Below are 27611 nucleotides of genomic sequence, written 5' to 3' on the forward strand. Positions count from 1 at the left end.
GCATTTGAACCTCCTACCTGTGATGCCCATTCTGCTGAAGAAGAGTGCATGAAGATTTAGCAAGGTAATTGCTGTTTAATTGCTCTGTGTTGTTGAACGGAGACTGGAAAACTGGCATGCTGTGGGGATAGATGAGGTATGTTATCTAATCGAGCTGATACTTTGCGTATATAGGGGGCTCAGCTGTATCAAGCAAGGGTATAGAATCTTCCAAAGAAGATCAGAGGAGGGAGGAGATGGCCCGATGCTCTGTAAAATCTAGGGAGTTGCTTCAAGTGAAAGCACTTAAGTTTAAAGAGGGAAGCTCCAGTGGAGAGGACATGGGCAGTCAGAGTGCCTGAAATAGCTATGTTCTGTTGTACAGAAGTTTTTAACAGCTTGCAGTGACTGGGACTAAGAAAAAAAAATAAATTTCTCCTCTACTTCCCCATTCCCTAAGCAGCAGTCATGAGGGTAGAATGTAGGCTAGATTGCAACTGCCTTTCGGAACACCTGATGCTAGAAGTAAAGGTGAATCTCCTGCTATGTTATCTTTTAATGGCTTCTGAACTGGCCCTGGTACCCCATGATGATTGGTCTGTGCCTCTTCTCTGACTCATTTAATTTTTTAATTTACAAGGCATTTGTTTGTTTATTTTCATTGTTCCTGATAATAATTCTAAACCATTGGAGGGGAAAATTGTATTCAGAAATGCTGTTTCACACTTTATTTGTTTGATGATTTAGAGTGATAGAAAATAGCACATTTGCTGGCTTTTATAGTATAATTATTCACATCCATCAAGTCATGCCAGGGGAATAAACAAAACACTAAGAAAATTACACTATTAATAGCATCCTCCATCGCGAATATGAAGGATCTTTTTTCATGCTTTCACCTTAAGGATAGTAAGGGAATTATCCAGTTAAATTCTCTCCCTCTCTCTAAAGAGGGGGAAAGCCCACCTCCGTATGGAGATGGCAGTCTAACATTTCTTCAGCATTTGATTGACCACCTCCTGAGCCTGAAGTCCTGAATTGTTTTTGTGTGTGAGGCCAGAATCAATTTTTGGAAAGTCCCTAGGACTCTGAAGACCATGTTAGAGAGACTTTTACTAGGATATTCTGGAATTTAGAAACAATTTTTATGAGGGGGATCTCTCCACAAGTCCCTCAGTTGTGACACTAGGTGAAGCTGAGACCATTTCAGTGATCCTCTTTTGAATCTCCTCAGATATCTTCTCAGTAGCAGAATCTATTATGGATTTTAGAGACAGAAAGGTAGCGGTCCTGTAGCGCCTTAAAGACTAACAATATTATTTATTAGCTTTTGTGGGACAGGCCCACTTCTTCAGATCTGGAGAATACTGATAACTGAGAGGAAGAGAATTTAAAAGGGGGTTAAAAAATGATAGGGGGGGAAAACCTGATGAATTCAGGGCAGATGGAAGGGGGAATAAGGGGGGAGAAAAAACGCCTCTGCAAGTGTCTTTTAAGTGAGGTGCCTACAGTCACCGCCAATGCCAAAGGTGGGAAAATTGTACTTGTAATGCATAAGATAATTGATATCTTTGTGGAGTTAGAAGTGATAGGTATCAAACTTGAAGATAAATTCCATTTCATATGTCTCCTTTTGTAATCTGGTGTTAAAATCTCTCTGTTTTAAAATGAACACCATTAAGTGTCAAATTCTGTGTCCTGCTAAATTGAAGTACTTACTTACCGGTTTATGTGTATTCATATTCCTAATGTCTGATGTGTTTCTGTTCACGCTTTGGCAAAGTGATTGTCCAGTTTGCCCAATATACCTAGGGTGACAGTTGAAGCATGAATATTTTACCATTGTTCGGCACATGAGAAAGTTGCTGCTTGTACCCTTTGTTCCAGGAGGTATGTTGGACTTCATTCCAGGTGGATGCTGTATCTGCTTGTTTGGCATCTGCTTTCACTGTTATGTACTTCTGAATCTGTATTTTAGAATTTTTAAAGTTCTAAACAAATGTGGGACAAGGGGAATGATGCCGTCCTGGCCAAAACAGGATGGATGGTCACCCTGTCTGGGACTGAGGAGGTGGCTGCCCTATGGGGGCTGTCACCCTCCCAGTGAAGCTCCCAGCTTCCCCCAGGTGGGGGGCCAATGTGCTACTGCTCTGGTTCCCCCAGCTGAGGGAAGCTGGGGGGGTGGGCAGCTACAGTGCGGGTCCGGCTTCCAGCTCCCCCAGTGGGGGGGAAATTAGGAGGCAGCTGTGCCATGGTGGGGGAACCAAGGGAAACTGGGGAACACCCAGCTACTGAAGCTGGGGGGTGGGGCAGCTGCAGTTTGGGAGCTAGGGGAAGCTGGGGAACATCTGCGCTGCTGCGCAGGTCTGGCTCCTGGCTCTCCCAGCTGGGAGCGGGGTAGCTGCAGCCAGGTCTGGCTCCCCCAGTCAGTGGAAGCTGGGGGGCAGCCATGAGAAGCAGGCAGCAGCCGCAGGAAAATACAGGGCAATTAGTCCCTTTGACAAAATAAATCAGGACTTCCGTATTTGGGATGCCAGGATGGACTGTCCCGCCAAAACTGGAACAGATGGTCACTCTCAGTATTCCTGTCAGAGGGACATTGCTGGCGCATGATGGCATATATCACATTAGTGGAAGTGCAGGAATATGAGCCTCTGATCTTGTAACTGACATGATTAGGTCCAGTGGTGGTGTCTCCAGTGTAAATATGTGGTCAGAGATGGCAATGGGGTTTGTTGCAAGGAAAGGTTCCAGGATTAGTAGTATTGTGGCGTGGCATGTGGTTGCTAGTGAGAATTTTCCTGAGGTTGCACAGAACAAGGAAAGAACGGGATTATCACCTAGGGCCCGTGAGAGTGCAGCATCATGTTCCGGTAAGTTGTAGATTGTTGATAATGTGCTGGAGGCGTTTGAGTTGGGGGCTATAACAAGCAGTGTTTTGTCATTATCCTTGTCAGACCTATCCTAGAAGGAGCTGGTTTCTAGGTGCTCTTCTGGCTCTGTCAATATGTTTCTCTACTTCTTCCAGTGAGTGAGTAAGTTTTACAAATTCCTAGTAAAGATCTTGAAGTTTTTGGTCTCTGTCAGTTGGATTGGAGCAAATGCGGTTGTATCTTAGGGCTTGACTGTAAACGATGGATAGTGTGATGTGTCCTGGATGGAAGCTGGAGGCACGAAGGTAAGAGTAGCTGTCAGTGGGTCTCTGGTATAGAGTGGTAGTGGTTTGTACTGTGATGACCATTCCACACAAGAGATCCATTTCCTGGACAAGGCTGAGATTGATGGTGGGGTGCAAATTGTTGAAATCCCTGTGAAATTCTTCAAGGGTTCTCGTTACCATAGGTCCAAATGATAACTTTATCATCAATGTAGCAAAAGTAAAGGAGGGTCGATAGGGGATGGAAGCTGAGGAGACATTCTAAGTCAGTCATAAAAATGTTACCATACTCTGGGACCATGTATGTGCCCATAGCAGTGCCGCTGATCTGGAAGTATAAATTTTCCCCAAATTGGAAATAGTTGTGGGCGAGGACAAAGCTCAGCCATCAGATGTGCCATGGTAACATCTGGGATAGTGTTCCTGATGCCTCATTGGTGGAATATTGGTGTAAAGAGTTTCAACATCCATGGTGGCAAGTATGGTATTTTCAGGAAGATTTCAGATGTTCTGTCATTTCCTGAGGATGTCAGTGGTATCTCAGAGATAGCTAGGAGTGCTGGTAGCCCAGGGTTTAAGGCAGGAGTCTGCATAGCAGGATAGTCCTCTGATAAAGGTGACAATACCTGAAATGATAGGGTGTCCAGAGTTCCCAGGTTTATAGATTTTAGAACAATCCTGGCCAGGGCTCTGAAGGTGTGTCTGTGTGAATTTGTTCTGGAGAAGAGGCAGGGAGTTTTTGAAACAAATTGTGTACTTTCTTTTGGTATTGCTCAGTAAAACCAGTGGAAAAGAGGTCTGTAAAATGTGGGATTGGAGAGCTGTCTAGCTGCTTCCTGTTCATAGTCTGACTTATTCATGACGACTGCAAGAAGTACATTTCCTGGACACCACAGTATAAACCACTGTTAGTCAAATCAATACCACTCTATACCGGAAACTCTATACCTGAAACCCACTTGCAGAGGCTCTTCCCTCCCCCACGCCTTTTTCCTCCCCAACCTTCCTTCTGTCCTGTGTAGCTGATTTGTCAGTTTTTTCCTTTCCTTTTTTGTCTTTTTAAGTTCTTGTCCTTTCTGTTATCAATATTCTCCAGATCTGAAAAAGTGAGTCTGTCCCACCAAAGCACATCACCTAATAAATAATATTGTTAGCCTTCAAGGTGCTGCAGGACTGCTATTTTTGTATTTTAGAGGGTTTGCCTGTTTGTCCTTTTGATCAAGAACTCCTAAATGGTAAGAGCTTGGGCCACCAAATTAGGTATACAGCTTCCTCTTATTATAACTTAAAGCAGCATAAGAGTTTGGTTGGGCCAGGAAAGCAGGATGTGCATGGAATGGGATTGCTTCTCCTAAAACCAAATATAAAAGATTGAGTACAGGTCTCAAAACTGACATAACTGAGCAAATGTTGAGAAACTGATCCATGATCAGCCAGAAAAATAGGATGAATCTGGAATAGGACTGTTTCTCAATAAACCTTTCAGAAAAGAGGTAAAACGGATAAATATGGAGCAGTACTCCATTTTGGCACAGCTGAATCAATGCTTAAAGTTTGAAAACTAGAAAAAAATGTTATTGGAAACCAGATTGACTATAGCCCTTTTTTTTTTTTTGTTACCGCATAGCAAATGATAAGATTTTGTAGGGATGAAGAAAAAAGTGCACTTGATGGAATTCCCATTAAAAAAAAAATACTACCAAAACCCCCAAAATGTAGCAATCCCTTTTTAAGAGATCCAAAATAAAAATTTAACTTCATAAAAATAACACTGTATTTAAAAAACAAAAACCCACAATTGTTTAAATAAATAAAAATAATAAATAAAACAGCATGTACGCTTTCCTTTTATTCTCCTCCCCCCCCCCCCAAATTAATTGAGGTAAGGACCCAAGCTCTGCTGGGTGAATCTGCTAGTTAGCATATAAAATGCAGTTCTTCTTGTTGAGGGTTATTAAAATAAAGCAAAAAAGCTGTCATGTAGCCCTTTAAAAACTAACAGAATAGTTTATTAGGTGATGAGCTTTCATGGAGCAGAGCAGATTTGAAGAAGTAGGTCTGTTCCACAAAAGCTCATCACCTAATGAATTATTTTATTAGTCTTTGAAGTGCTACATGACTTTTTTTTGTTCTGTGAAAATACAGACTAACACAGCAACCTCTCTGTTATTAAAATGGTTTATGCGCCACCATCCTGTCTGCATAGTTTTGAAGTTTGTTCAGTGCAGATTGGAAAATCCCTGCTCTCTAATCTGAAATAGTTAAATGTAGCATCATACCAAGGTTAGATCAAAGTTAGGTTGATAATTCCCCTAACTTGGTTGTACTCTGTGGGCCATTCACAAAGCTGCTTCTGTCAATAGTGAAGCATCAGATAATGGCCAAGGAATGATACTTCCTGCTGATTGTAGTTCAACTCGGAACTCTTTCAGGATGCTAAGGAGTTTTTGGTCAGGTACACTTAAAAAAAAAAAAGGCCAGGACCTGTCTGCTCCTTGTAGATCTGCTTCTTGCTGTCTTGCTTTCTTTTGGATAAATTCAACCATATGCATAATTGGAGAGAGAGAAAATAGGAGGAGAGAACTTTGTGTGCAATGATGACGTCTTGAGCTTGCACAGGCTCATTGGTTGTGGATTCACGTGTGGCTGAGGAGTCCAAGCTTTGAATGGCATGGGCGTTCACAGTGAGGGGCAAGGAAAGTGTCCTGGCTCTGTTGGTGCAGCTGCTGCTGTTGCTTTCTTCCTCTCACGAGCATCAATGAGGCATATGCGTTGCTGCTCTTCAAAGTTGTCATACACGTGTCGTATGAGAGCACGCCAGCCTGTTTGGTCTTTTGCATGCTACTCTGGTATCTGGTTTTAAGCCAGCATGAGCAATGTTGGCCTTCATGCAGTCTTTATATCTTTTGCGAGGCCTATGTTGATTCCTTTTGCCCTGGGATCGTTCACTGTAGAGGAGTTGCTTAGGGATTTTTGACTCCTCCATTCGTATGATGTGCCCTGTCCAGCGAAGCTGGGCTTTCAGAATCATGGCTTAGATGCTCGTGGTTCCTGCTCTGTCCAGGACTTCCAGGTCACAACTCTATCCTGCCATTGAATGTGCAGTATTGACCTCAGGCTGTGTGTGTGGAAGCACTCCAATAGTTTTATATGTTTTCTGTACAACGTCCAGGTTTCACAGCCATACAGGAGACTGGTCAGGACTATAGCCGTGTACACTTTCAGTTTAGTGGACTGTTGGATATTGTGCTGATTCAACACTCATGCTCTCAGATGTCCTAGTGCCCGGCTGGCCTGGCAGGAAAGAGAAACAGATCAGCAAACAAGCAAAGATTCCATACTCGCAAACATAAATAATTCTAATCAGTGAGGGGAAAATAAACAGTACCGAAAATATAGAGGTATAAAATGGTGGAGTTTTCATTAAGCAGCTATAACTATTGCATTAAAATAGCTTTATTTTTATTTTGTGCTGTTTTTTAATTTCTCCTCTAACTTGGCTCTACAGTTGATAGAGGAAAGATTTGGGGTTGTGAGATGTGTAAGTCAAAAGGGTAAGGTGAAACTTAAATTCCCTGGGGCAAGGAATGTGCCTCTTGTGTGGTCAAGACCTAGTACAGTGGGATCCTGATCACTGGTGGGGTCTTGGAGACATTATAGTAATGTAAATAATAAGCCCTAAGGAAGAGTAAGGAGTAACTGCAACTCCAGAGGTAATTCACATATAAAGGAAGTATATATACACACAAGAAGGCTAGTAAAATTTGTATCAATGTCTGAGTGTAGGTGGTTCAGGAGTATGTTAATATAACATATAGAATCTTTTACTTTGAGGAGGGCATTTAACTGCTCACTAATGTTGAATTTGGCTGAAAAATTATAAAGTTGCAGATTTTATTGGCCTGGCTTTGCGGGGGTGGTTTCCAGTCAGACAGTTGAGAACCAACTGGCTTTAGTCTTTTTGGCAGCCCCAACAAAAGCACCAACTGAAAGCTCCCCTTTCATCCCTAGAAGTAGGCACTGGTAATCAGAATTTTGAAGCACGCTGATGGAACAGTCTGAGAGAGAGCCGTGTTAGTCTCTATCTTCATTAAAAAAAAAAAAAAAAAAAAAAAGGCCTGAAGCACCTTAAAGGCTAACAGTTTATTAGGTGATGAGCTCTTGTGGGACAGACCCACTTCTCCAGTTCTCATACGTTTATGCACAAATGCAAGGTGTATAGGAAATAGGGAATAAATGGTTGCATTAAACATGAGCTAAATTATGACGTAAATGGCAAAACTGAGACTTAATGGGATAAATCTCATTAGTAAGAGGGGTACAGCTTATTCAAGAAGGACAGATGTAAAAAAGAAGAGGTTTGCATTATACATAAAGAATATTCTGAGGTCTGGAAGCAGGTGAAACATATCACTTGAAAGTCTCTGGGGCAAAAATAAGAGGGGGGAAAAACAAGGGCAAAGTCATGGTAGAGTTCTACAACAGGTGACTAAATCAGGAAGAAGTGGAGAATGAGGCATTTCTAGAACAAGTATCACAAATATCAAAAACTCAAGACTAATAGTAATGGGGAATTTTACCTGCCCAGATATATGTTGGGAAAATAATACTGCAAAACACAAAATGTCCAGTGAATTAGGTAAGGTCCCGTAGGAGGAATAGCTATGTCTACATCTGTACTACAGCTGAGATCTATGGAGCAGAGATTGGTGGTGGTGGTTGATTTTTGTGGGCTTAGTGAAGACCTGCCAAATTGACTGCAGATCGCTCTCTAGTCGACCTCAGTACCTTACACCAGACCAGAAGAGTAAGGTAAGTTGATGGGAGAACTTCTTTTGTCAATCCCGGGCGGTTTGGACATTGTGGATGGTGGACCTAAGGTATGTTGATGCCAGTTACATTAGGTCGACTTACTGTGATACTGTAGGGGTGTAGCCTGAGGGAAGTGGGGAAAGATCAGGCTAAAGAAAACTTAGGTAAGACTGAGGAAGTGCAAACACAATCATCATCGTCATCAGCAACAACATCCATGGGCTCAGCGCCCATTGGCATCTGATGCCTCTGTCACTTTCCTTCCATCTTTCCCTTTCCAGTGCGGAGTGGCTTAGTTTCTGTAGACTAGCTCTGCAGGAATCTACTATATCATCTACTCATTCTCTTTGAGGTCTGTCTCTTCTATATGAACTGTCCATTATGCTGAATACCAGGGTCTTGATTTTTTTTGTTCACCGTTCATTCTGCAAATATGCCCAAATAGCTGTGACTTCAGTTGTATAACCTTCTGCAGTAGGTTCTCTTTTGGTTGTATCATTCTATATAATTCCTCGTTGGTGATCTTGTGCATCCATCCTTTTCTCAGGATCTTTCTATTACAACTCTTCTTGTATGCCAGTATTCTTCTCTTCAGATCTTTCATTATCACCCATGTGTCTCATTCATACAACGTGCTGCTGAATATACACATTTTCAAGATGTTTCACTTCGATCCTAAGCTAATTGCTTTGCTTTTTCCAGATCTTATCCATTGACTTCAAACTCGCTCTTGCTTTTGTTGTTCTAGTTGCTATTTCCTTCTTACAGTCTAGATCATACATTATATTGCTCCCCAGATACATGAACTTCTCTACGTTCTCTAGTTCGATCCTGTATACACTGATCTTCTTTCCTAATTCCTTATCTTCAAATACCAGTATTCTTCGAGTGATTGCTCATGTGCATTCCAGTTTGGGTGTGTGCCGAGTGCATGCTCAGTTGCTGGAAGCTTTTTGCCCTAGCCAGTAGCCTTAGGGTTGGTGCGGCACCCCCTGGAGTGGCACCCGTATGGCCACCCACATATGTACTGCTCGACCCACCCCCCACTCAGTTCCTTCTGGCCGCGCTGTTGGTTGCTGGAGCTTAATTCTTGCTGAAGTTCCTGGTAGCCTTTATTGTTTTAATTAGTTGTAAATAGTTTAGATAGTAGTAGGCATCCTTCAGTCTGCATAGACTATGGATCACGCCCTTTAAAGTTTCAATTGAGGACTTCATTTACAACGTCTATTGTGACTATGAAGACCCACACGAGAGTGATAGTCCTTGCTGCATCTCTTGCAGATGTAGTGGGTGTCTGGCAAGTCCTTATTGTGCTCTCTGTGCACTTGCTTCTCCTCTGCTAGCAGTCTGATCTTCATCTCGCCCTTCTGAAGGCTCTTGTGTAACCCCTTCCTCCATCTGCTGCGGTCGTCTGCTAGTTCTTCCCAGTTGTCCAGCTTGATGTCTACCTCTCTGAGGTCTCTCTTGCAGACATCTTTATAGCGCAACTGGGGGTGTCCAGGAGGTCTTTTGCCAGAAGGTAGCTCGCCATACAGGATGTCTTTTGGAATCCTTCCATCGTTCATCCTGTGGACGTGGCCAAGCCAGTGGAGTCGACGCTGCTGAGGAGGGTGTGCATGGTTGGGATTCCAGCTTGGTTTGAAGCTAACTCCGATGAGATGATTCCAGTCATTGAAAAGAAGCGTGCTGCACTCCTGGAGTACAAACGCTCACCGAGCCAGAGTACCCAGCAAGCACTTAGAGAGGCCAGAAGAACAGTACAGCAGACAGCCAGGCGCTGTGCCAACAACCACTGGCTCCGGCTATGCAGCAGCATCCAGACCTGTGCCGACTTTGGTAATCTCAGAGGAATGTACGAGGGTATGAGGAAGGCATTAGGACCCACCCAGAACAAGATGACACCTCTGAAATCCAAATCTGGTGAAGTCATTGCTGACAAAGCCAAACAGATGGAGCGCTGGGTTGAGCACTACTCCGAGCTGTACTCACGCAAGAACGTTGTGGTTGACACAGACCTCGATGCCATCGAGCTCCTACCAGTAATGGACAAACTGGATCAAGAACCGACTGTGAATGAACTGAAGAGAGCCATCGACAGCATTGCAGCAGGAAAGGCCCCTGGTCAGGATGGTATACCACCAGAGGTGATCAAATGTGCCGCGGACACACTCCTGGAACCCCTACATGAGCTACTGTGCCTGTGCTGGAAAGAGGGTGAGGTTCCACAGGATATGCGCGATGCTAACATTGTAACGTTGTATAAGAACAAAGGAGACAGAAACGACTGCAACTACTACCGTGGAATCTCCCTCCTAAGCATCACTGGTAAACTGTTCGCTCGCGTCATCCTTGACAGACTCCAGAAGATTGCTGAGAGGGTGTACCCCGAATCGCAGTGCGGATTCTGCGCAGAGAGGTCTACCGTTGACATGGTCTTCTCTCTAAGGCAGCTGCAGGAGAAGTGCAGGGAGCAGAGGAAGCCACTCTACTTAGCCTTCATCGACCTGACCAAGGCCTTTGACTTGGTCAGCAGGGATGGTCTGTTCAAACTGCTCCACAAGATAGGCTGTCCTCCACGGTTACTCAAGATGATCCAGTCATTCCACGAAGACATGAGAGGAACCATCCAATATGATGGCGCATTATCGGATGCTTTCAGAGTCAGGAGCGGCGTCAAACAAGGGTGCGTGCTTGCTTCGACATTGTTCGGGATCATCTTCTCACTCCTCCTGAAGCATGCCTTTGGATCTTCAACAGAGGGCATCTTGCTGCACACAAGATCTGATGGGAAACTGTTTAATCTTGCAAGGCTGAAAGCTAAGTCTAAGGTGCGGGAAGTCCTCATCAGAGACATGCTGTTCGCAGACGATGCTGCTGTAGTGTCTCACACAGAAGACCAGCTTCAAAAACTGCTGGATCAGTTCTCCAAAGCGTGCAAGGACTTTGGGCTTACCATCAACCTAAAGAAGACAAACGTACTTGGTCAGGATGTTGCTGAATCCCCATCAATCAGCATTGACAGCTATACGTTAGGGGTCATCCACGAGTTTGTTTACCTCGGGTCTACCATCACTGCACCCTGTCCTTGGACACTGAGCTAAATAGGAGGATCGGAAAAGCGGCCACAACTCTGTCCAGACTCGGCAAGAGCGTGTGGAATAACAACAAGCTGTACACTCACACCAAAATGCAAGTCTACAGAGCCTGCATCCTCAGCACCCTCCTTTATGGCAGCGAGACTTGGACCCTGTATGTCCGTCAGGAAAAGAGGCTGAATGTCTTCCACTTGCGCTGCCTCAGGCGCATCCTTGGAATATCATGGAAGGACAGAGTGACCAACACCGCCGTCCTTGAGCAAGCTGGAATCCCAACCATACACACCCTCCTCAGGCAGTTTAGATAGTTATCTTTGTAGGTAAGTAGTGCCTTTTTAGCACCTAGTAAGCCGAGGTGGGTCTTTAACCCCCTCAGCACCAGGGAATGCCTGGCTTCCCAGGGTTTAAAAACTGTTCGAGATGTGGCAAACGTATGCCCAAAAGTGACCCACATAAGGCGTGTTTGGGTTGCCTCAGTGAGACTCATCTCTGGGAGCTCTGCTCTATCTGCAAGGCCTTCAAGCCCAGGACTTTAAAACATAGAGCTCAAAGGCTGAAAGTTCTTCTGATGGAGTCAGCCTTGCACCCGGATGGTTCCTCGGTGGGAACGCGGAGCGCCGCATCTTCAGTGCAGAGCTTTCCGGCACTATTGGTGCCGTCAGAGGGCTCTCGGCGCCGAGAGCAGGACTTGTCGCCTAGTGCCATAAGAGCCAGTCCCCGGTGCCTCATAAGACGAAGAGACTGGACTGGGGTCGATCCCGAGAAAGAAGAGGGTGAAGACGGACATTGGGGGAGTCCGCCAGATCACACCGGGACCGTGGTCACGAAGTGCAAGCGTTGACTCCCAGGCTGCCCTTGACACCAGAGGCCTTTAGTGCTGCACAAGGCCTCCTGCAGATTATGGTGCCACTACAAACGCTGCACCAGGAGCCTTCATCACTCCTGCTCCAGGCACCTCGTCAGGCTCCAGGGACCCTGGCATGGTATCGGTCTGCTATCCACTCCGTGCAGCTCAAACACCGACCAAGTCACTTTCTGATGTATATTGTCAAATGCCTTCTGAAAATTGACGAAGCAAGCGTATATATTGTTGTTCTTTCGTCTAGCTTTCTCCACTATCCATCTTAGTGCCAGTATCTGCTGTATGGTACTTCTGTCTTCCCTGAACCCTGCTTGCTCATCTGCTAGATGTTCTTTTATCTGTGATTTTTATCTCTCTGTCAGTATCATCATCAGCACATTGCCTAGATGACTCGTTAGTCATAATAACATAACATAGTACCCGCCTTTAATTCCCTGGGTTCTCTTTGTTCTCTTTTTTTATAGTCCAGTCAGCCTGACTTTGATAGCTGGAAAGATACTGGAACAAGTTATTAAACAATTGATTTTGTAAGTGCCTTTAGGATAATAGGGCTATAAGTAATAGCAAACATTGACTTGTTAAGAACAAATCATGCCAAACCAACCTAATTCTCTTCTCTGATAGGGTTACTGGCCTAATGTAGACATGATATATCTTTGTTTAATAAGGCTTTTAATATAGTCCCAACTGACCTTTCTATAACAAACTACTGAAATGTGGCCTAGATACAATAACTATAAGGTGGGTGCAGAAGTAATTGAAGAAACATACTCAGAGTAGTTATGAATTGTTTGCTATCAAACTGGAGGGTTGCCCTACTGAGGGGGCCTTTCCTGGGTCCAGCACTATTCTATATTTTCATTAGTGACTTGTATAAAGGAGTGGAGAGTGTCCTTATAAAATTTGCTGATGACTCTAAACTGGAGGGGGGGAAGTTTGCTAGGACTTTGTAGAATAGGTTTAAAATTCAAAATGAGTTGACAAATTGGAATATTTATCTGATATCAACAAGATGAAATACAGTAACGACAAAATACTTCACTTGGGAAGGAAAAATCAAATGAGGAACTACCAAATTGGAATAAATGTCTGGGTGGCAGTACTGCTTGAAGTGGGTCAAGAGATTATAGTGAATCAGAAATGGAATATTAGCCAACAATATGAGGTATTCGGGGAAAAAAGGCTGATATGACTTTGGGGTGTATTAATCGGATTGTTGTATATAAGATCACAGGGAGGTAACTGACCTGCTGTATTCTGCACTGCTGAGGACTCAGCTGGAGGATTGTGTCGGTCGTTAAGAAAGAATTTGAGTCTGTCCATGGAAGAGCAACACAAATTATAAGAGTTAGAAAATCTGCCCTGTGAGGAAAGATTAAAAAAACCCTGCACATTAAGTCTTGCGCAAAGACAAATGAAGTGTTACATGAAAACAGTCTCCAGCTGTATTAAAGACTGTTACAAAGATGGTGGTGATCAGTTCACCATGTCCACTGAAGGTAAGAGAAGAAATAATATGCTTACTTTGGAGCAAAGGAGACTGAAGTTAGGTGTTAGGAAAACTTTATAAGGATAGTAACAAAGAGGAAGCCATGCTAGTCTATACACTATCAAAACAAAAAGCAGTCGAATAGCACTTTAAAGACTAGCAAAATGGTTTATTAGGCGAGCTTTCAGATAGGGATAGTGTCGTTTGGAAAAGGCTTCAGAGAGAGGTTGTGGAATCCCTGTTGTCGGAGGGGTTTTTAAGAAAGGGTTAGACAAACATTTGTAAAGAATAGTCTAGGTATGTTTGGCTCTTTGTGCAGGGCTAGACAAGATGATTCCATTCAGACCTGCATTTTTATGATTCTATTAAATGACAGTCTGCTTTTGAGGGGACCACTTCCTTTAATTGGCAGTGCAGGACTTTTGCTTGTTTGCAAATCTTATTCCTGCAGGAATAAGAGCCCCAACACTTCATTTGGTGTTATTTTTTTATTAGAGCAGTTGTTCTCCACTAGGAGTACGTATACGTCTGCAGGTACACGGAAGTCTTTAGGGGGGTATATTGAGTCATCTGGGGGGAGGGATAGCTCAGTGGTTTGAGCATTGGCTTGCTAAACCCAACATTGTGAGTTTAATCCTTGAGGAGGCCATTTAGAGATTGGGGGGTATAGATGTCACAGATGGTGCTTGTTTCTGCCAAGAGGGCAGGGGACTGGACTCAATGACCTCCCAAGGTCCCTTCCAGTTCTAGGAGTTGTGTACCTCCAGTTCTATTTTAAAATTTATATATTTTATTTGCCTAGTTTTACAACAAGCTACATAAAAAGTACTAGCTAAGTCAATACAGACAAAAATTTCATGCAGACAAATGACTTGTTTATACTACTCTATATACTATGAACTGAATTGTAAATTCAATATTTAAATTCTAATTGGTTCATCTTAGAATTCTATGGTTAGAAAGAGAAAGTAAGCGTTTTTCATTGTTTGCTGTGTCATTTTTGTATTTAAATATCTGATTTTTTTTAAGCGAGTATCTTTAAGTTAGCTCAAACTTGGGGTAAACGAGACAATTCAGACTTCTGAAAGATACAATTACCTGAAAAGGTTAAGAGTCATTGGATTAATGGGTTTTATAAGAGACCCTGTCTGCCTCTTAAGAATTTCTTCTGTCTGCATCTGACTGTAATAGAATTGGCTAGTTCAGTAGCCAGAAGAAACATGTAATTTTAACTCATGATGCTGTGTGTGATTTGCAAGGGAGGCATGTGTTGCCTCCATTTCATCAGGAGAGTGGAAGGGTCCCTGTTCTGGGAAAGGTCTAATAAGATCTTTCCAGAGTGCCAGACACAAAGGCATTCTGCTAAATACATTTACTTGTCCTTGTACCTTCAGTGAGAGTTGTTTTAAGACTCACAAATGATCCATGTTGCCAGCAGAAGAAAAATAGGCTTCTTTTGCTCTAAACTAAGTAAGCATCTCTTACTGTTAACCTGTGTGTGTTGTACAGGATGCTTTTCTAGAGAGATGAAGGCAGGCTGTCCATTAAAGCTAAAAAACTTAAGATTTGACAGAGGTATATTGTTATCTCTCAAAACATTCTGCAGCCATTTCTTGGATGGATGAGCAAATCTTTCAGTGCTGTAAGGGTTTTGAAGCAATTTGCAAAAGTTTATAGGTATGTCTACACTCAGAACACTGCAGCAGCAGCACTGAAGCTGCACCAGTATAGTGCTGCAGTGTAGACACTGTAGCAATGGGAGCGGTTCAGGTAATCCACCCCCTGAGAAAGTAGACAGAAAAATTCTTCCATAGACCTAGTGTGGTCTCTAATGGGTCAGCTTAACTTTGTGCCTCGGGGGTGGATTTTTCACACCCCTGAGAGACATAGCTATGTGGATGTAACTTTTTTATTGTAGACTAGCATTATGTTTCTGGGCAGCTAATTATCTCTTTGTTTTGACACCTCATCCTGTGGTAAATGAATTAGTATTTTGATTTTTCCAAAACATTTTGATGTTTTCCCTGAGGACAAACATTAAAGTTATCTGTCTCTCAGCATGAGAGAGAGAATGCTTTAAATATGAAATTAAATTACTAGTTAGCACTAGGTAGATATCGCCAAGTGTTAACATGATGTATGTGCCATGAGGAAGAGGATCAGGTACAGACAATAATCATGTTGTACTGACAGATAGTGTGTGGTAAAGCTGTCTTGGAAATTAAAGGTGTTCATTGTTGACCAGAGTCCAAACTTTGGGTATCTCAGAGAAGTTGCAGCAGCTGCTATTGAATGGTAGCGTTTTTTTTTTTTTCCAGCTGCTTCTCTCAAAGATTTTATACCTGAAGCAATTGCCATTTTTCATAGTGCTAACAAAGTGAATGCACAAAGATAATACCATTAGGCCATCCATGACAGTCAGCTCTTTTACTGATATAATTACAGTAATTCTTTTGATTATGGCAATTTCTGATCTTTCTGTAACCTTTTTCTTTTGCCTTCTGATTAATAATTCATGCCTGATCATATAGGGTTTGTTAGTGTAAATTTGCACAGTACTTACAGTGGAAAAAGAAGAGTTTTCTTCTTTTTGGTCTTCTGAAAATGTAGTTAGCCAAACTCCTTCCACCCACCTCAGTGCAACCCCATGAAATTCAGTGAGACTGAGAGAGTGCACTAAAGGCTGAATTCAGCCCACTTTTAATTTTGTTTTCTGATTATTCTTGGCATACAACAAAATCAGATTGATAAATGGTACAGCATCTTTGCAGTGGTCTGTTTGCAGTAAAGAATTTTGTAAATTTTGAGCCAGTTGCACTCTGTGCACATGTGAGCTTTGTGGTGATGTCAGGGATACTGGCAGATTTTTATACTTACAGGTTTTGTGCACACGCTGAAAATTCAGTTCTGCTGGGTTCCAGTCCAATCAACTCTTATTCAGGCTCTCTGTGGACTCAGCTCAGCTTCTTGCAGCCTGCAGCTTCAGATAACACAATGGCCATATTTCAATGTATTAAACTTTTAACGTCCTCCGAATTCAATTAATCTTATCTTTACAACTCCCAATTACAGGCTCTAATTAAGTGAAACTAGCATTGTAGACCAGGGATATTACATTAATCAGCAGCAGCCTTGTAGACATAAATTAGTTCTTTTCAGTCTTTCAATATTTTCCCAGAAGGAAAGGAATGTTTCATTTTCCATATTTAAGGGACGTTAATCCCACAAGGGAGTTTAGGGTTAGGATTATTTTTTGTCACTTTTATGTAAGTGATAAATGGCCATTTAAAATACAAAGCTACTAGCTTTGTTCAAGACAAATGAAATTGTTTGATATTTATACAATTTGAAGTGATGTCTAAAGGTACTGGAGAACATTAGTATCTGATTCTGCAGTCTTAAATTCTCAGTGGGGGTGTATTTAAACTGCCAGTTTAAATCAGTTTAGAAGCTAAATCTTAAAACACCTCCTGTCATCCTCTGTCCATTAGATCATGTGCCTCCAGAGCACTATAGAGGGGAACTCACTTTGGTTTCATACAAGGAGAGTTTGTGGTATGACTTCCCCCCATTACTCTGGGCAGTCTGAATAAATGACTCCCTTGTCTTAAAACTCAGGATCAACATGAAGGGAACTGGCCTACAGAAGTAATGTAGCCTTTCTAATGATTTTGGGAGTGGTCACTGTTGGTAAAGGTGATAGCACTGCTTACTAGATATGCCCAGCTCTTTCCGTCATTAGACTGTTTTCAGTTGCCTGTAATTTTGCCAGACTTTTAACTGGTACAAACCACTTGAGTTCTGGCACTTCGTAACTTCTGAATGCTTGTCTGTGTTTCTGACCTTACTGTTCTACTAATCTTTTTGTTTGTAGTACAGATACTAGACATCTACTCTGGCCCCCTCTTCCCCTTTCCCAGGAGAGGAGGAGAGAGGCCCATTTCTAGCTCCATGTAATGTTGATATTTGGCAAGGAACGGGTACTTGTAACTGAACCATCCACTTGTCTGTTTGAATAGACCATTTTGTAACCTTCGGGCTATCTCTAAGGGCATATGTACACTAGGGGGTAAAGTTCTAAGTTATGCAACTCCAGCTACACAAATAGAATACCTGTAGTTGACGTAATTTATTTTGGCTTACTGCAGCATCCCCACCGTGGCTGGTCAGTTGGAGAAACTCTCTTATCAACATTCCTTACTCATTGTGACCCTGTGGAGTACTGGGGTTGATGGGAGTGCAAGCAGCAGTTGATTTTGCATGTCCCTACTAGACCCTCTAAATTGACCCCTAGGAGATCAGCCTCTGGAGCATTGATCTCCTGGGAAAGTATTGACAAGCCCTGAGAACAAAAATAAGTATATAAATTACTTTACTCCTGTCGCATACGTTCTGCTGAATTTTTGCTTATGTTGAGTGCCTAGATACAACTTTTATTAAGGCCTTACAAATTAATGAAATAAATATTTAGCCTACAGCTTCTTAGCTGTTAGGTTCAGTTTTATCTTGTATGCATCTTTTTATTAAATGAAATTAAGTAAATCTCTATATTTGTTTACTCCGGGGCAATACTGCACTGTATCAGCATTTTACCTCATTAAATCTCACTTAAAACCTTTCTCTTCTAGCTTATGATTCACACTCTGTGACGTTTTGTGATGCCCTACATAATAAAAATACTGCAGAAAAAAGTACTCACTATATGACGTTGCCGAGATCCTCAGCTCCTTCAGTTACCATCTGGCTTTCCTCCTAGAACTGTATTCATGTTTTTATCGATACCTTTCAGATTTCTTCACTTTTTGTTCATACGTCCTCCTTTCAATCTACGTTAAACTATAGTAATGGTGATTACCACATTCACCCCCATCTGTTTCTGTTCTTTGACTGTATCTTTGATCTGAGGTATGGCATTTATTTTCCTGATGGGTGTTTTTTTTCCCCTACAGGTATGCCATCCCACCAGAGCATGGCAAGCGATTGGAACGCCTGGCAAAAGGTAAGCTTTCCCTGCTTGCTTTGTTAATGTTGCTGTTTCAGACACTGAATGTTATATAGAGCTGTGCAATAATTTTGGACTGGTTGTGCTAGATTCAGTATCATTGCTGCTGAGGGCTGAAAACTTCTTGTCTCATCGCTATTTCTGTAAACAGTAAATACTGGTGCCTCTGGTTTTTCATAGTCACACTCTCCTGACACATCAAGGCCAGACTAAAACTGATTTAAAAAAAAACTGTAATTTTGAGCCTTTGAGGTAGAACCACTCTGTTGTGCTGGGAACAAATTTCAAACAGAAGCCCTTCTTCCATTTGTATGTGCAGTTGTTGCCACGTTCAAACCTGGTCAGTAAGATGAGTGTGCTACTGGTCCCCTTATGTGGCAGGCCAGCACTAGAACTGCTATGGCAGCTTCCCTTCCCCTATTGCTAGGAGAAACGGCTGAAAGAGAGTATTGTAGTAATCTTTTTTCCTTCCCTCATAACTCTGCTGAATACAAACTGCATGTGTATTGATTGTTACTGAGAATTTTTCGTAAAAAATGCTCATACAGACTCAGAAACAGTGGATAGAGTGGCTATAATTATGGGAGTTCTCTGTTCAAGGTGGATGGAATGACTTACATGCCATCTTTGGTGACATTTCTGTTACTAGAGGACGGTTATCTGGACAGATTGTGCCTCTTTTTATAATAAACTTAATGTTGAAAAGGGATGGGGCACAACCATAGTGAGCTGCAACAATGGGACACTCTCTTCTTGGGTATGCTATATTCTAGAACCATTCATTTTCATAAGATTAAAAATAAGGGCACAGAAGGGAAGCTTTTTAACCCCCCAGGGGGAAGCATGGCAATGAATAGAGTTTGAACTAGCCAAGTGATACTCAAGTGTAAGTTTTGTCTCCAGTGCAGTGTGGAGTCAGAGCTTATTCAACAACAGCTGGATCCTTATAAGTATGCCCTGGGTCTCTTGAGTCTAATAGGTCCTTCCCAGCCATGTACGTTGTGGTAATCTTAATGCTTAATACCACGAGAAGAGTTCTCTTCATGTTCGGCTGTTAAACATCCACTCCCATCTTCCTATTAAAAAGACAGTTCATCCAGTTTTCCACTCTTTTTAGAAGTACTTAAAAGAAGGTAGAAGAGATAAGGAATGTTGGACAACTATTTCTTATTAATATGTAAAGAAAAAGGAGAGGAGGAGTAACCGTGGCTTCTGCAACATAGTCACAGAATCCTTAAAGGGTAACATCTAATCACATTTATTCTGTATGTCTTCAATGTAGATGGGACCCCATATTACCACCTTCTCCTGTGTAATTTTGAGGCATTCCTATGAGAAAATTGTGTGCCTTTTCTTTTTTCCCCCTCCCTTTAAAAACAAACAAAAAGACATATTTCTTCATGTGATGGTTAACCTGTGGATCTCCTGGCCAGAGGATTTTATGAAGACTAGGACTTGAACAGGGTTCGAAAAAGAGCTAGATAAATCCATGAAGGGTAGGTCCATCAATGGCTGTTAACCGGGATGGGTAGGAATGGTGTCACAAGCCTCTGTTTGTCAGAAGCTGGGAGTGGGTGACAGGAAAGGGATTTACTTGATGATTACCTTTTCTGTTCACTCCTCTGAGACACCTGGCATTCGCCACTGTCAGAAGACAAGATAGTGGGCCAGATGAACCTTTGGTCTGACCCAGTATGGCCATTCTCATACTCTTGTGATCATGAGACCGTGTGCTCACTGAAACTAAGAATAGCCCCATAACAGAAGCAGCAGGTCTTATATGACATCTTTCATATAGCCATTGGATCACACGAACATTTTATCTCCTCCCTTGAGCACCAGTGATTCACATACAATGGTTCATAGGTTTAACCCAGCTCTTGCCCTGCCATCCCTGTATGATTTTATAAGAATGGTCAGATTCTGTAACCCCTACGTACTTTAGACGTCTGCAGAGCTGCCTGACAGCTAAGTAAATGAAATTGACAGCTGTCTGATTGGTGCATATACATATCCCAGGACCATTTCCAACCAAGCCTCTTGCAATTTGCTGGCCTCCCAGAGAGCCTCCCAGCTTCTACTGCTAAAATGCTTTTGTGTATACACACCTGCCTGATATCCTACCAACTTCAGCCCTCGGGCTGCTTTCCTCCTCCAGTGTATTATGGCACCAGTAACTAATGTTGTGGATACCTCTTATTTTGGGAGGTAATGTTTGTGTGGATTTTAAATGAGAGAAGACTAGAATGGGAAGATCCTCAGTTTTGGTGACTAGCTCCAGAAAGATCCTTATACTATTTTTGTTTAAATAGTGTGTTCTCTCTTTATAGTTATAGGTGCACGTGGCCCTGTAAATCAGGTAATCAGTAGCAACCAAAGTCCTTTCCCTGAAATTGCTAACTAAAAACTGTCTCCCATTCTGTGAGGCAAGCTTTCAGCTACAGATTTGAAGCAGTCATTATCATATAGATGATTTCTTCCTTGTTCAGTCATTATGCAAAAGAGGGTGGTAAAATAGCCTGGAAAACTGTTTTCTATTCAGTTTTTAATCTGGTGCCAACTACAAAATATACTTAGGCTATCAGTGAGAAATGTTAACATTATAACATTTTTACTGCTCATGTCATTGTGTGAAAACCCAATGCATGGGTCAAATGTTTCTTCTTTGAGTAGTGTCCCTATGGGTACTCCACTCTGGGTGTTGGTGCGTCCTTGCGCTGGCGCTTGGAGAGTCTTCCATAGCCATGGTTTCCTGGGCTGCGCATATGCAGGAATGCCTCCTTGTGCTGTCTGACGCACGTGCGGCACAGGCTCCTCAGTTCCCTCTCTACTGTCCTCGGCTGCAGATGGAGCATCGCTAGCCTCTGCAAGAGAATTGAAGAGTTGTTAGTTTGTTGTTGTTCTCTAGTCCAAGTTATTCACTCTTGTTCTATGCTATTGAAACTAAAAAGAAAAAAAAGTTTAAGATAATTTGTTAGGTTTAGCATGCTGCATAATCCGCTATGTCGGGCTCCTCTGGACTCAAGTGCTGCACCACATGCAAGGACACCGTGCCTGCCTCAGACGGCCATGCGTCTTGCATAAAATGTCTTGGAGAAGGCCACTAGACACAGTCTTGCATCCACTGTTCCAGCCTGACGGCCAGAGCCTGTGAAGATTGGGCTGCAGGCTTAAGACTTTCCTCTGAGAAGTCCCTGCTGCCTTCAGCCCTGGATAAGCCAGGTGTTCAGGTTGCAGCCAAGGATGTGGATACCAATTGTCCGTGGCTTCCAAAGGGTCTCCCATTGTTGTACTGGATCCCTCTCCTGACCATTCCTGGCCTCTGGCGCCATCTGTACTATTTGTACCAGAAGGGAATACCATTCCAGTGTCTCTAGCACCATTCTTGCTGGCACTGTCCAAAAAAGCATATTCCACACTGAATCAAAAGCACGTGATGTCGACTTTGTCTGCACCAGCAATGTCCCTGGCACCGGCAAGCCCACCATTGGCTAAGGTGTGACAGACCACTCCAGTGTGTGTGCCTCCAGCTGTACCCGCCCAAAACCAGCACCGCTCATGCTAACTGCAACAAGGCACCTTGCATAAGACCAGGGTGGATACCCATCTCCACTCCTGGGCACTGGGAACATGGTCCGGCATCACCATAAGCATGGTTTGTCATCCATGCCCTCTGTGCTACAGCAGTTGGCAACAACAGACCCAGCACCAACACTGGCACTGACTGGACAGCAGCCCAGGGCGGCACTGCCTCGTCGGCACTGTTCATTGTCAAGACTGTCAGCTTCTCTGTGTCTTTCTTGCTGTTCGGCATCGTCATTCACCTCTGATGTTAGGGCCCTAACACCAGGTGCCAGATCTGACAGCACCAGTGTATTTTCTTTTCAGCTCTCCAGCCTTGTACCCTATTGGCAGGATATCCCTCTGTTGCCAGCTACCATACAGTACCACCCACCACCTCGTCCATAGTTTGTCCACCCCTATTCCTAACTGGAACAGCAGTGGCCCTCATGGCATGAGCCGTTGTGGCACGGACGCATCCAGTCAGCATCGTCCACTGTGTTGGAACGATACCCCCCACCCCCACGGCCATCCATGGCACAGTTTCCACGGTCAGTGTGCCCTGCATTGAAAAGTCACTCTCCGAAGGGGAAGGAGCCCTCCTCTGCACCCATCTGCTTCTCCAGATGATGTGGTACTCTCTTTGGCACTTCCTTTGATGGATGGCACCTGCTCATTCCTGGATGTTTTCTGCCATGTGGTATGGTCCTTGGATAAGGACGCTCAGGAAGTCACAGTAAAGCAGTAGCAGCTCCTGCTCACAGTACAGCCTCCGTCATCTTCCAGGGTGGGGTTGCCCAAAGATGAGGCCATCATGGACTCAGCGACAGCACTGCAGCAAACCCCAGTGTCCATCACCCCTACTACCAAATGGGCCAATAAGAAGTATTTTGTCCCATCCAAAGACACTGAATTATTGTTTGCTCACCCACCTCCTAACTCATTTGTGGTGGATGCAGTACATAACAAAAACAAAGACTTTTTGCTCCACGCCTCAAGACAAAAAGAGCAAGAAATGGGACATTATGAGCCGGACAGTGTATTCTTCTGGTACCCTTCTCCTCCATGGCGCTAATCATACAGCCGTGTTGGCGGACTATGACTTCCAAATTTATTCTAAACTTCAAGAGCTGGTGCTGGAGTTACCTGAACATTAGCGGCCAGATTCTCTCTCATATTATTAAAAAGGGCCATATCATCAGCAGTACAGTCATACAGTTGGACATGGACATAGCTGACACAGTGGCACACAGCACCACCTCAGCGGTAGCCATGCACAGTACCTAATGGCTTATCCCCTTGGGGGTACCAAAGGCGCTACAACACAAGGTTGAAGACCTCCCATTCAACTGCCAACACCTCTTTGTGGATAAGACCGATGATGAGCTCCATTCCATGAAAGATTCTAGGATGGTGTTACGCATTCTGGGGAAGTATACACCCCTGGCTAAAGGGACCTGATATTCCTGAGTCCAGCATCCTTGAGACCAGTACCAGCAGTCACAACAACAACATTTGTTTCCACAACAACAGAGGCACAGGCTACACAGCTGATTTTCTGGCAGAGATCAACTAAGCCATCAGCTTTTGCTGTCTCACTCTCAACCCTCCAAACAGCAGTTTTGACGGTATGGTTGAGAGTCTGATCCGTTGTTTCCATCAGGGCACCATGCAACCGTTGCACCACAGTCTCTGCCCTTTTCTGCATCAGTGACAAGCCATCATCACAGAGAGATGGGTTTTGGAACTGGTGGCACAAGGATTCTCCACCCCCTTCATTTGTCCTCTCTCTACATGCTCCCCTACCCCATCCCTCTTCAGTGACCTTTCTCATGAGATGCTCCTCAATTAGGAGGTCCAGCACCTCCTCAGTTTGGGGACAGTTGAGCTTATAGTTGTTTGCCACCAGAACCAACAGAAAATGTCACTGGTACTGTTCCAGAGCAGGGTTCAGGGGTCACTCCTTCAGGGATGCCTTTACCATCATGTGGGATGTGCCTCTGCTGCATGCAGTCCCTCCCATTCCACTTACTTACAGGACGTTATTCAAGGTCAGACAAGACCCAAGCTCTTGTCATCCTAGTAGCCCCAGCCTGGCCTAAGCAAACTTGGTACCCTTACGTCTTTCGGATGTCAGTAGTGGCTCCTTATGAATTTCCATTCCACTTACTTATAGGATGTTACTCAAGGTCAGACAAGACCCAAGCTCTTGTCATTCTAGTAGCCCCAGCCTGGCCTAAGCAAACTTGGTACCCTTACTTCTTTCGGATGTCAGTAGTGGCTCCTTATCAATTTCCTCCTTGCTTCAGCCTTCTGTCCCGGGATCTTAGCTGCACTCTGCACCCCATCTCCTCAAACTGCATCTCCCATTGTGGCTCCTTCATGGCTCTACAATGCCAAAACCACATACTCCAAGGAAGTAAGGAGAATCTTTGTCAGTAATAGAGGGGACTCGACATGCAAGTCTTATCTTTATAAATGGCTGCGGTTTTCTCACTGGATGCACTCCCATCATTCCAAGCTTCCTCATACCACGTCTCTTTCCATCCTCTTGGATTACCTATTGCACCTGCATGAGTCTGGCTTTAGTCTCAGCACAGTCTGAGTACATATCATGGCTTTGGTGGCATTTCACCAACCTGAAAATGGGTTTCCATTCCTGGCCCATCCTATCACCAAAAGCTTCTTAACGGGCCTTCAAAACACCTTTCCTGCAGTCCATCCTATAGTCCCCATCTGGGACCTTAACCAAATGCTTCGCTGCCTTATGAAGCCGCCCTTCAGGCCCTTGGCGACGTGCTCCTGGTTTCATCTGTCTATGAAGGTCTCATTCCTAGTGGCGATTATGTTGGTCAGGCACATCGGGGAGCTAGTCACCCTGATGGCTGAGCCTCCCTACGCTGTTTTTACCAAAAATAGTTACCTTTTGATCTCATCCCAAATTTCGACCCAAGGTTCCCTTGCCGTTTCACATCAATGAGCCGATTGTTACTTACATTTTGTCCATAGCTGCATTCTGACTGCACGAAGCCATGGCGCATGTCTGTCCGGCTTTTCTTATCCCTCATGGAGCAGTCCAAAGGTTTGCCCATCTCCTCTCAGCGACTTTCCAAATGGGTTTCCTCCTGTGTCCATACCTGTTACGCACTTCATCGAAAAGAGCTACCAGGTGCCATCACAGCTCACTCAACCCGGCCCATGTCTTCCACTATCCCCTTCCTCAAGAACATACCCCTTATGGACATTTGTAAAGTGGCCGCATGGTCTTCCACCTTCCACTAACATGTTTGCTCAGCACTACGCTCTCTTGTGTACCATCACATCTTCTATCCAAGTGGTCCATGCTGTGTTATCTACTGCGGTAGTGACTGAGCTGCAAGCCCACCTGCATTCTGTGAGTACTGCTTTATAGTCACCCAGAGTGGAGCATCCATGGGGGGACACATCTCAAAGAACTGTCATTACTGCACAAGGTGAGTAACTGCCTCATATGGACTTCCCAGGGTAGGGAGCCTTTTTCTCTTGCCTTTTAAGAGCCATGTTCACCAATAATACTATATAGTGATAACGTGTTGAAAGCCACTATCTGGAAAATTAAGGACTCAAAGCAGTTATGGATGCATACAATTTTTGTTTGTGGTCGTGTCAGGTTTCTTAGAAACTACCATTTCAGCCATCAGCAAAGCCCCTAAATGCAGATGATGATATACATTTTAAAGGAATGGAATTATATAGCAAACTAAAAGTTAAGGGATATTTTTAAATTCTCTTTTGTAATATATTTTTACTGACAGTGAGACAGAAACCAATGGTAGTCTTTATTTGGATTCCCACTCCTGTACCCTGCCATCACTCTCTGTAGTTCAGAAAATAAAATGATATAATGTTACTTCTTAAACATCCCCCCCCCCACCCCCTTTGGTGTGTCAATGGACTGTATTATGGAGATGTTTGCTACAGTGAAATGAGTTTGCGATTAATATGGAAAATGAATAGCTGAGCTATAAATGGGCTCTCTGGGAGAGTTGTGGAGCCCATGGAGAGAACGTTAATGTGTTGCCACGTTATTGGTGCTAATCACTTAAAATGTGCTCCTTTATTAGTAGCTTTAATGAGAGCCACTTAAACTGTGCATTAAAAAGAGGAACTGCAGAGAAGGACGACAAACTGGGTGGCAAGCAGTCATAATTCTAATTGAAATGCTTTTAGTTTAAAAAAAAAAAAAGTTGCCAGAATCCAGTAATCCTTTGCACTCTCTAAAACCTCTGACATTATGTGTTATCAATTTAGTTTTGTTTCCAAGGGCTGGGGTTATATTCTGTCCTCCCTCTCCCCCTCCACCCGCCCCAGGTGTTTTTTTTTTTTTTTCTTCTTCTTTTGCTAATTTGGATTGATTTAATCAGCCACCTGCAACAGGCAACATTGTTGAGAACAGAGGTTTTCAAACTGGGGGAAGGGTGGGCCCTCTGAAGCCACAAAATGTGTTTTTAAATGGTGCGGGAGAAGCTTGGGGGTGGGGCTTACAATGCACATTTTACTCTCACCAATGAATAATTAGCAAAGCTGAATACTCCATACATATCAGGTCCTTGGGTCGCACTGTGGGTTTGACAATAGATGGCAATGTGCATTTTGATGGATTTCTGTTAAGCCTGAATAACATTATGCTAAATCATTGCTATCTGTATGTTAATCCATTTGTTACAACATGGTGTGCATTTATTTGTAAGCGTTGACCACAATTGCAATTTTGCTTTTGCTCTTTTTGCAATGGATTGTTGGTTGTGTTTGAATTAATAGCTTTCTTTTTTAATAGGTCGTGAGAGTTGCTGTTTTATTTAGTTTTCGATCAGTGGAGGTCCCCTAAATTGCAGGGCTGGGGCAGCTGCTCCAACTTGTCCTATGGATGGGATGGCTCAGATTCTAAAAGACATCAGTTATTGCTGTATGTCACCTTGGGCAAGTCATCCCACCCTCAGATCCCCATTTGTGAAATAAGGATGACAGCACTTTCCCACTTCACAGGGGCACTGTGAAGTTTAAGTTCCTTAAGGATTGTTGGGCACTCCAGTACTACAGGGCTTGAGGAAGGGTGTCATGTAAGTACTGTACATAGACATCTTCTGAGTGAGAATGAGCATTCTGTTCTTAAATTTCAGACATTACATAATTGGAATCAGGAGTATGTGCAGGCAGTGATCAGACGGTATTTGTGAGACATCCTAGTTATTACTCAGTTTCATAGGGCTTAGTGTACAATATCTGTAGCAGTACTCTGTGGAAATGTCATAAGGTCTCAGGCCAGGAAAACTATAGGTTGCAGGGAGGATGGCTGACACTGGAAATCTGAGGCCCCATATCATGTATTTCTGGGGAGCACTGATAAGGCATCTTTTGGCACAAGATGAGGTACTGTGCATCTTTCATCCCTAAGGTTGGTAGCATTAAGGAGGTTTGTTGTATTTTGTGAAAGGGTAATACTTGCTAGACCTCTGTTTTAAGACTACCGTTGTCCCCGTGTCACTATATTTTTGGCAATGAGGGCATTGCTACTTACTTATGCCTTAACCTGCAATTTTGTACCTGTTGTTTCAGCTGTCTACAAAATGTGTGGGCAGACTAACATTTTGTTGGCTGTCTGCTGATGAATGGGT

The 27611-nt window shown here is 43.4% G+C and overlaps 1 protein-coding gene across 3 annotated transcripts in view; it reads left to right on the plus strand.

Moving 5' to 3' along the window:
• The window catches only part of KDM4B (lysine demethylase 4B), a 209693-nt gene that overhangs the window by 72930 nt on the left and 109152 nt on the right, over window positions 1–27611 (plus strand). For all 3 annotated transcript variants that reach the window (XM_074978255.1, XM_074978257.1, XM_074978256.1), the window contains exon 6: window positions 18344–18393. In XM_074978255.1, the coding sequence (XP_074834356.1) occupies window positions 18344–18393 (50 nt within the window). The remainder of the gene's footprint in view (window positions 1–18343; window positions 18394–27611) is intronic.

Source organism: Carettochelys insculpta, chromosome 27, assembly GCF_033958435.1.
Source record: "Carettochelys insculpta isolate YL-2023 chromosome 27, ASM3395843v1, whole genome shotgun sequence".
NCBI classification, from domain to species: Eukaryota; Metazoa; Chordata; order Testudines; family Carettochelyidae; genus Carettochelys; species Carettochelys insculpta.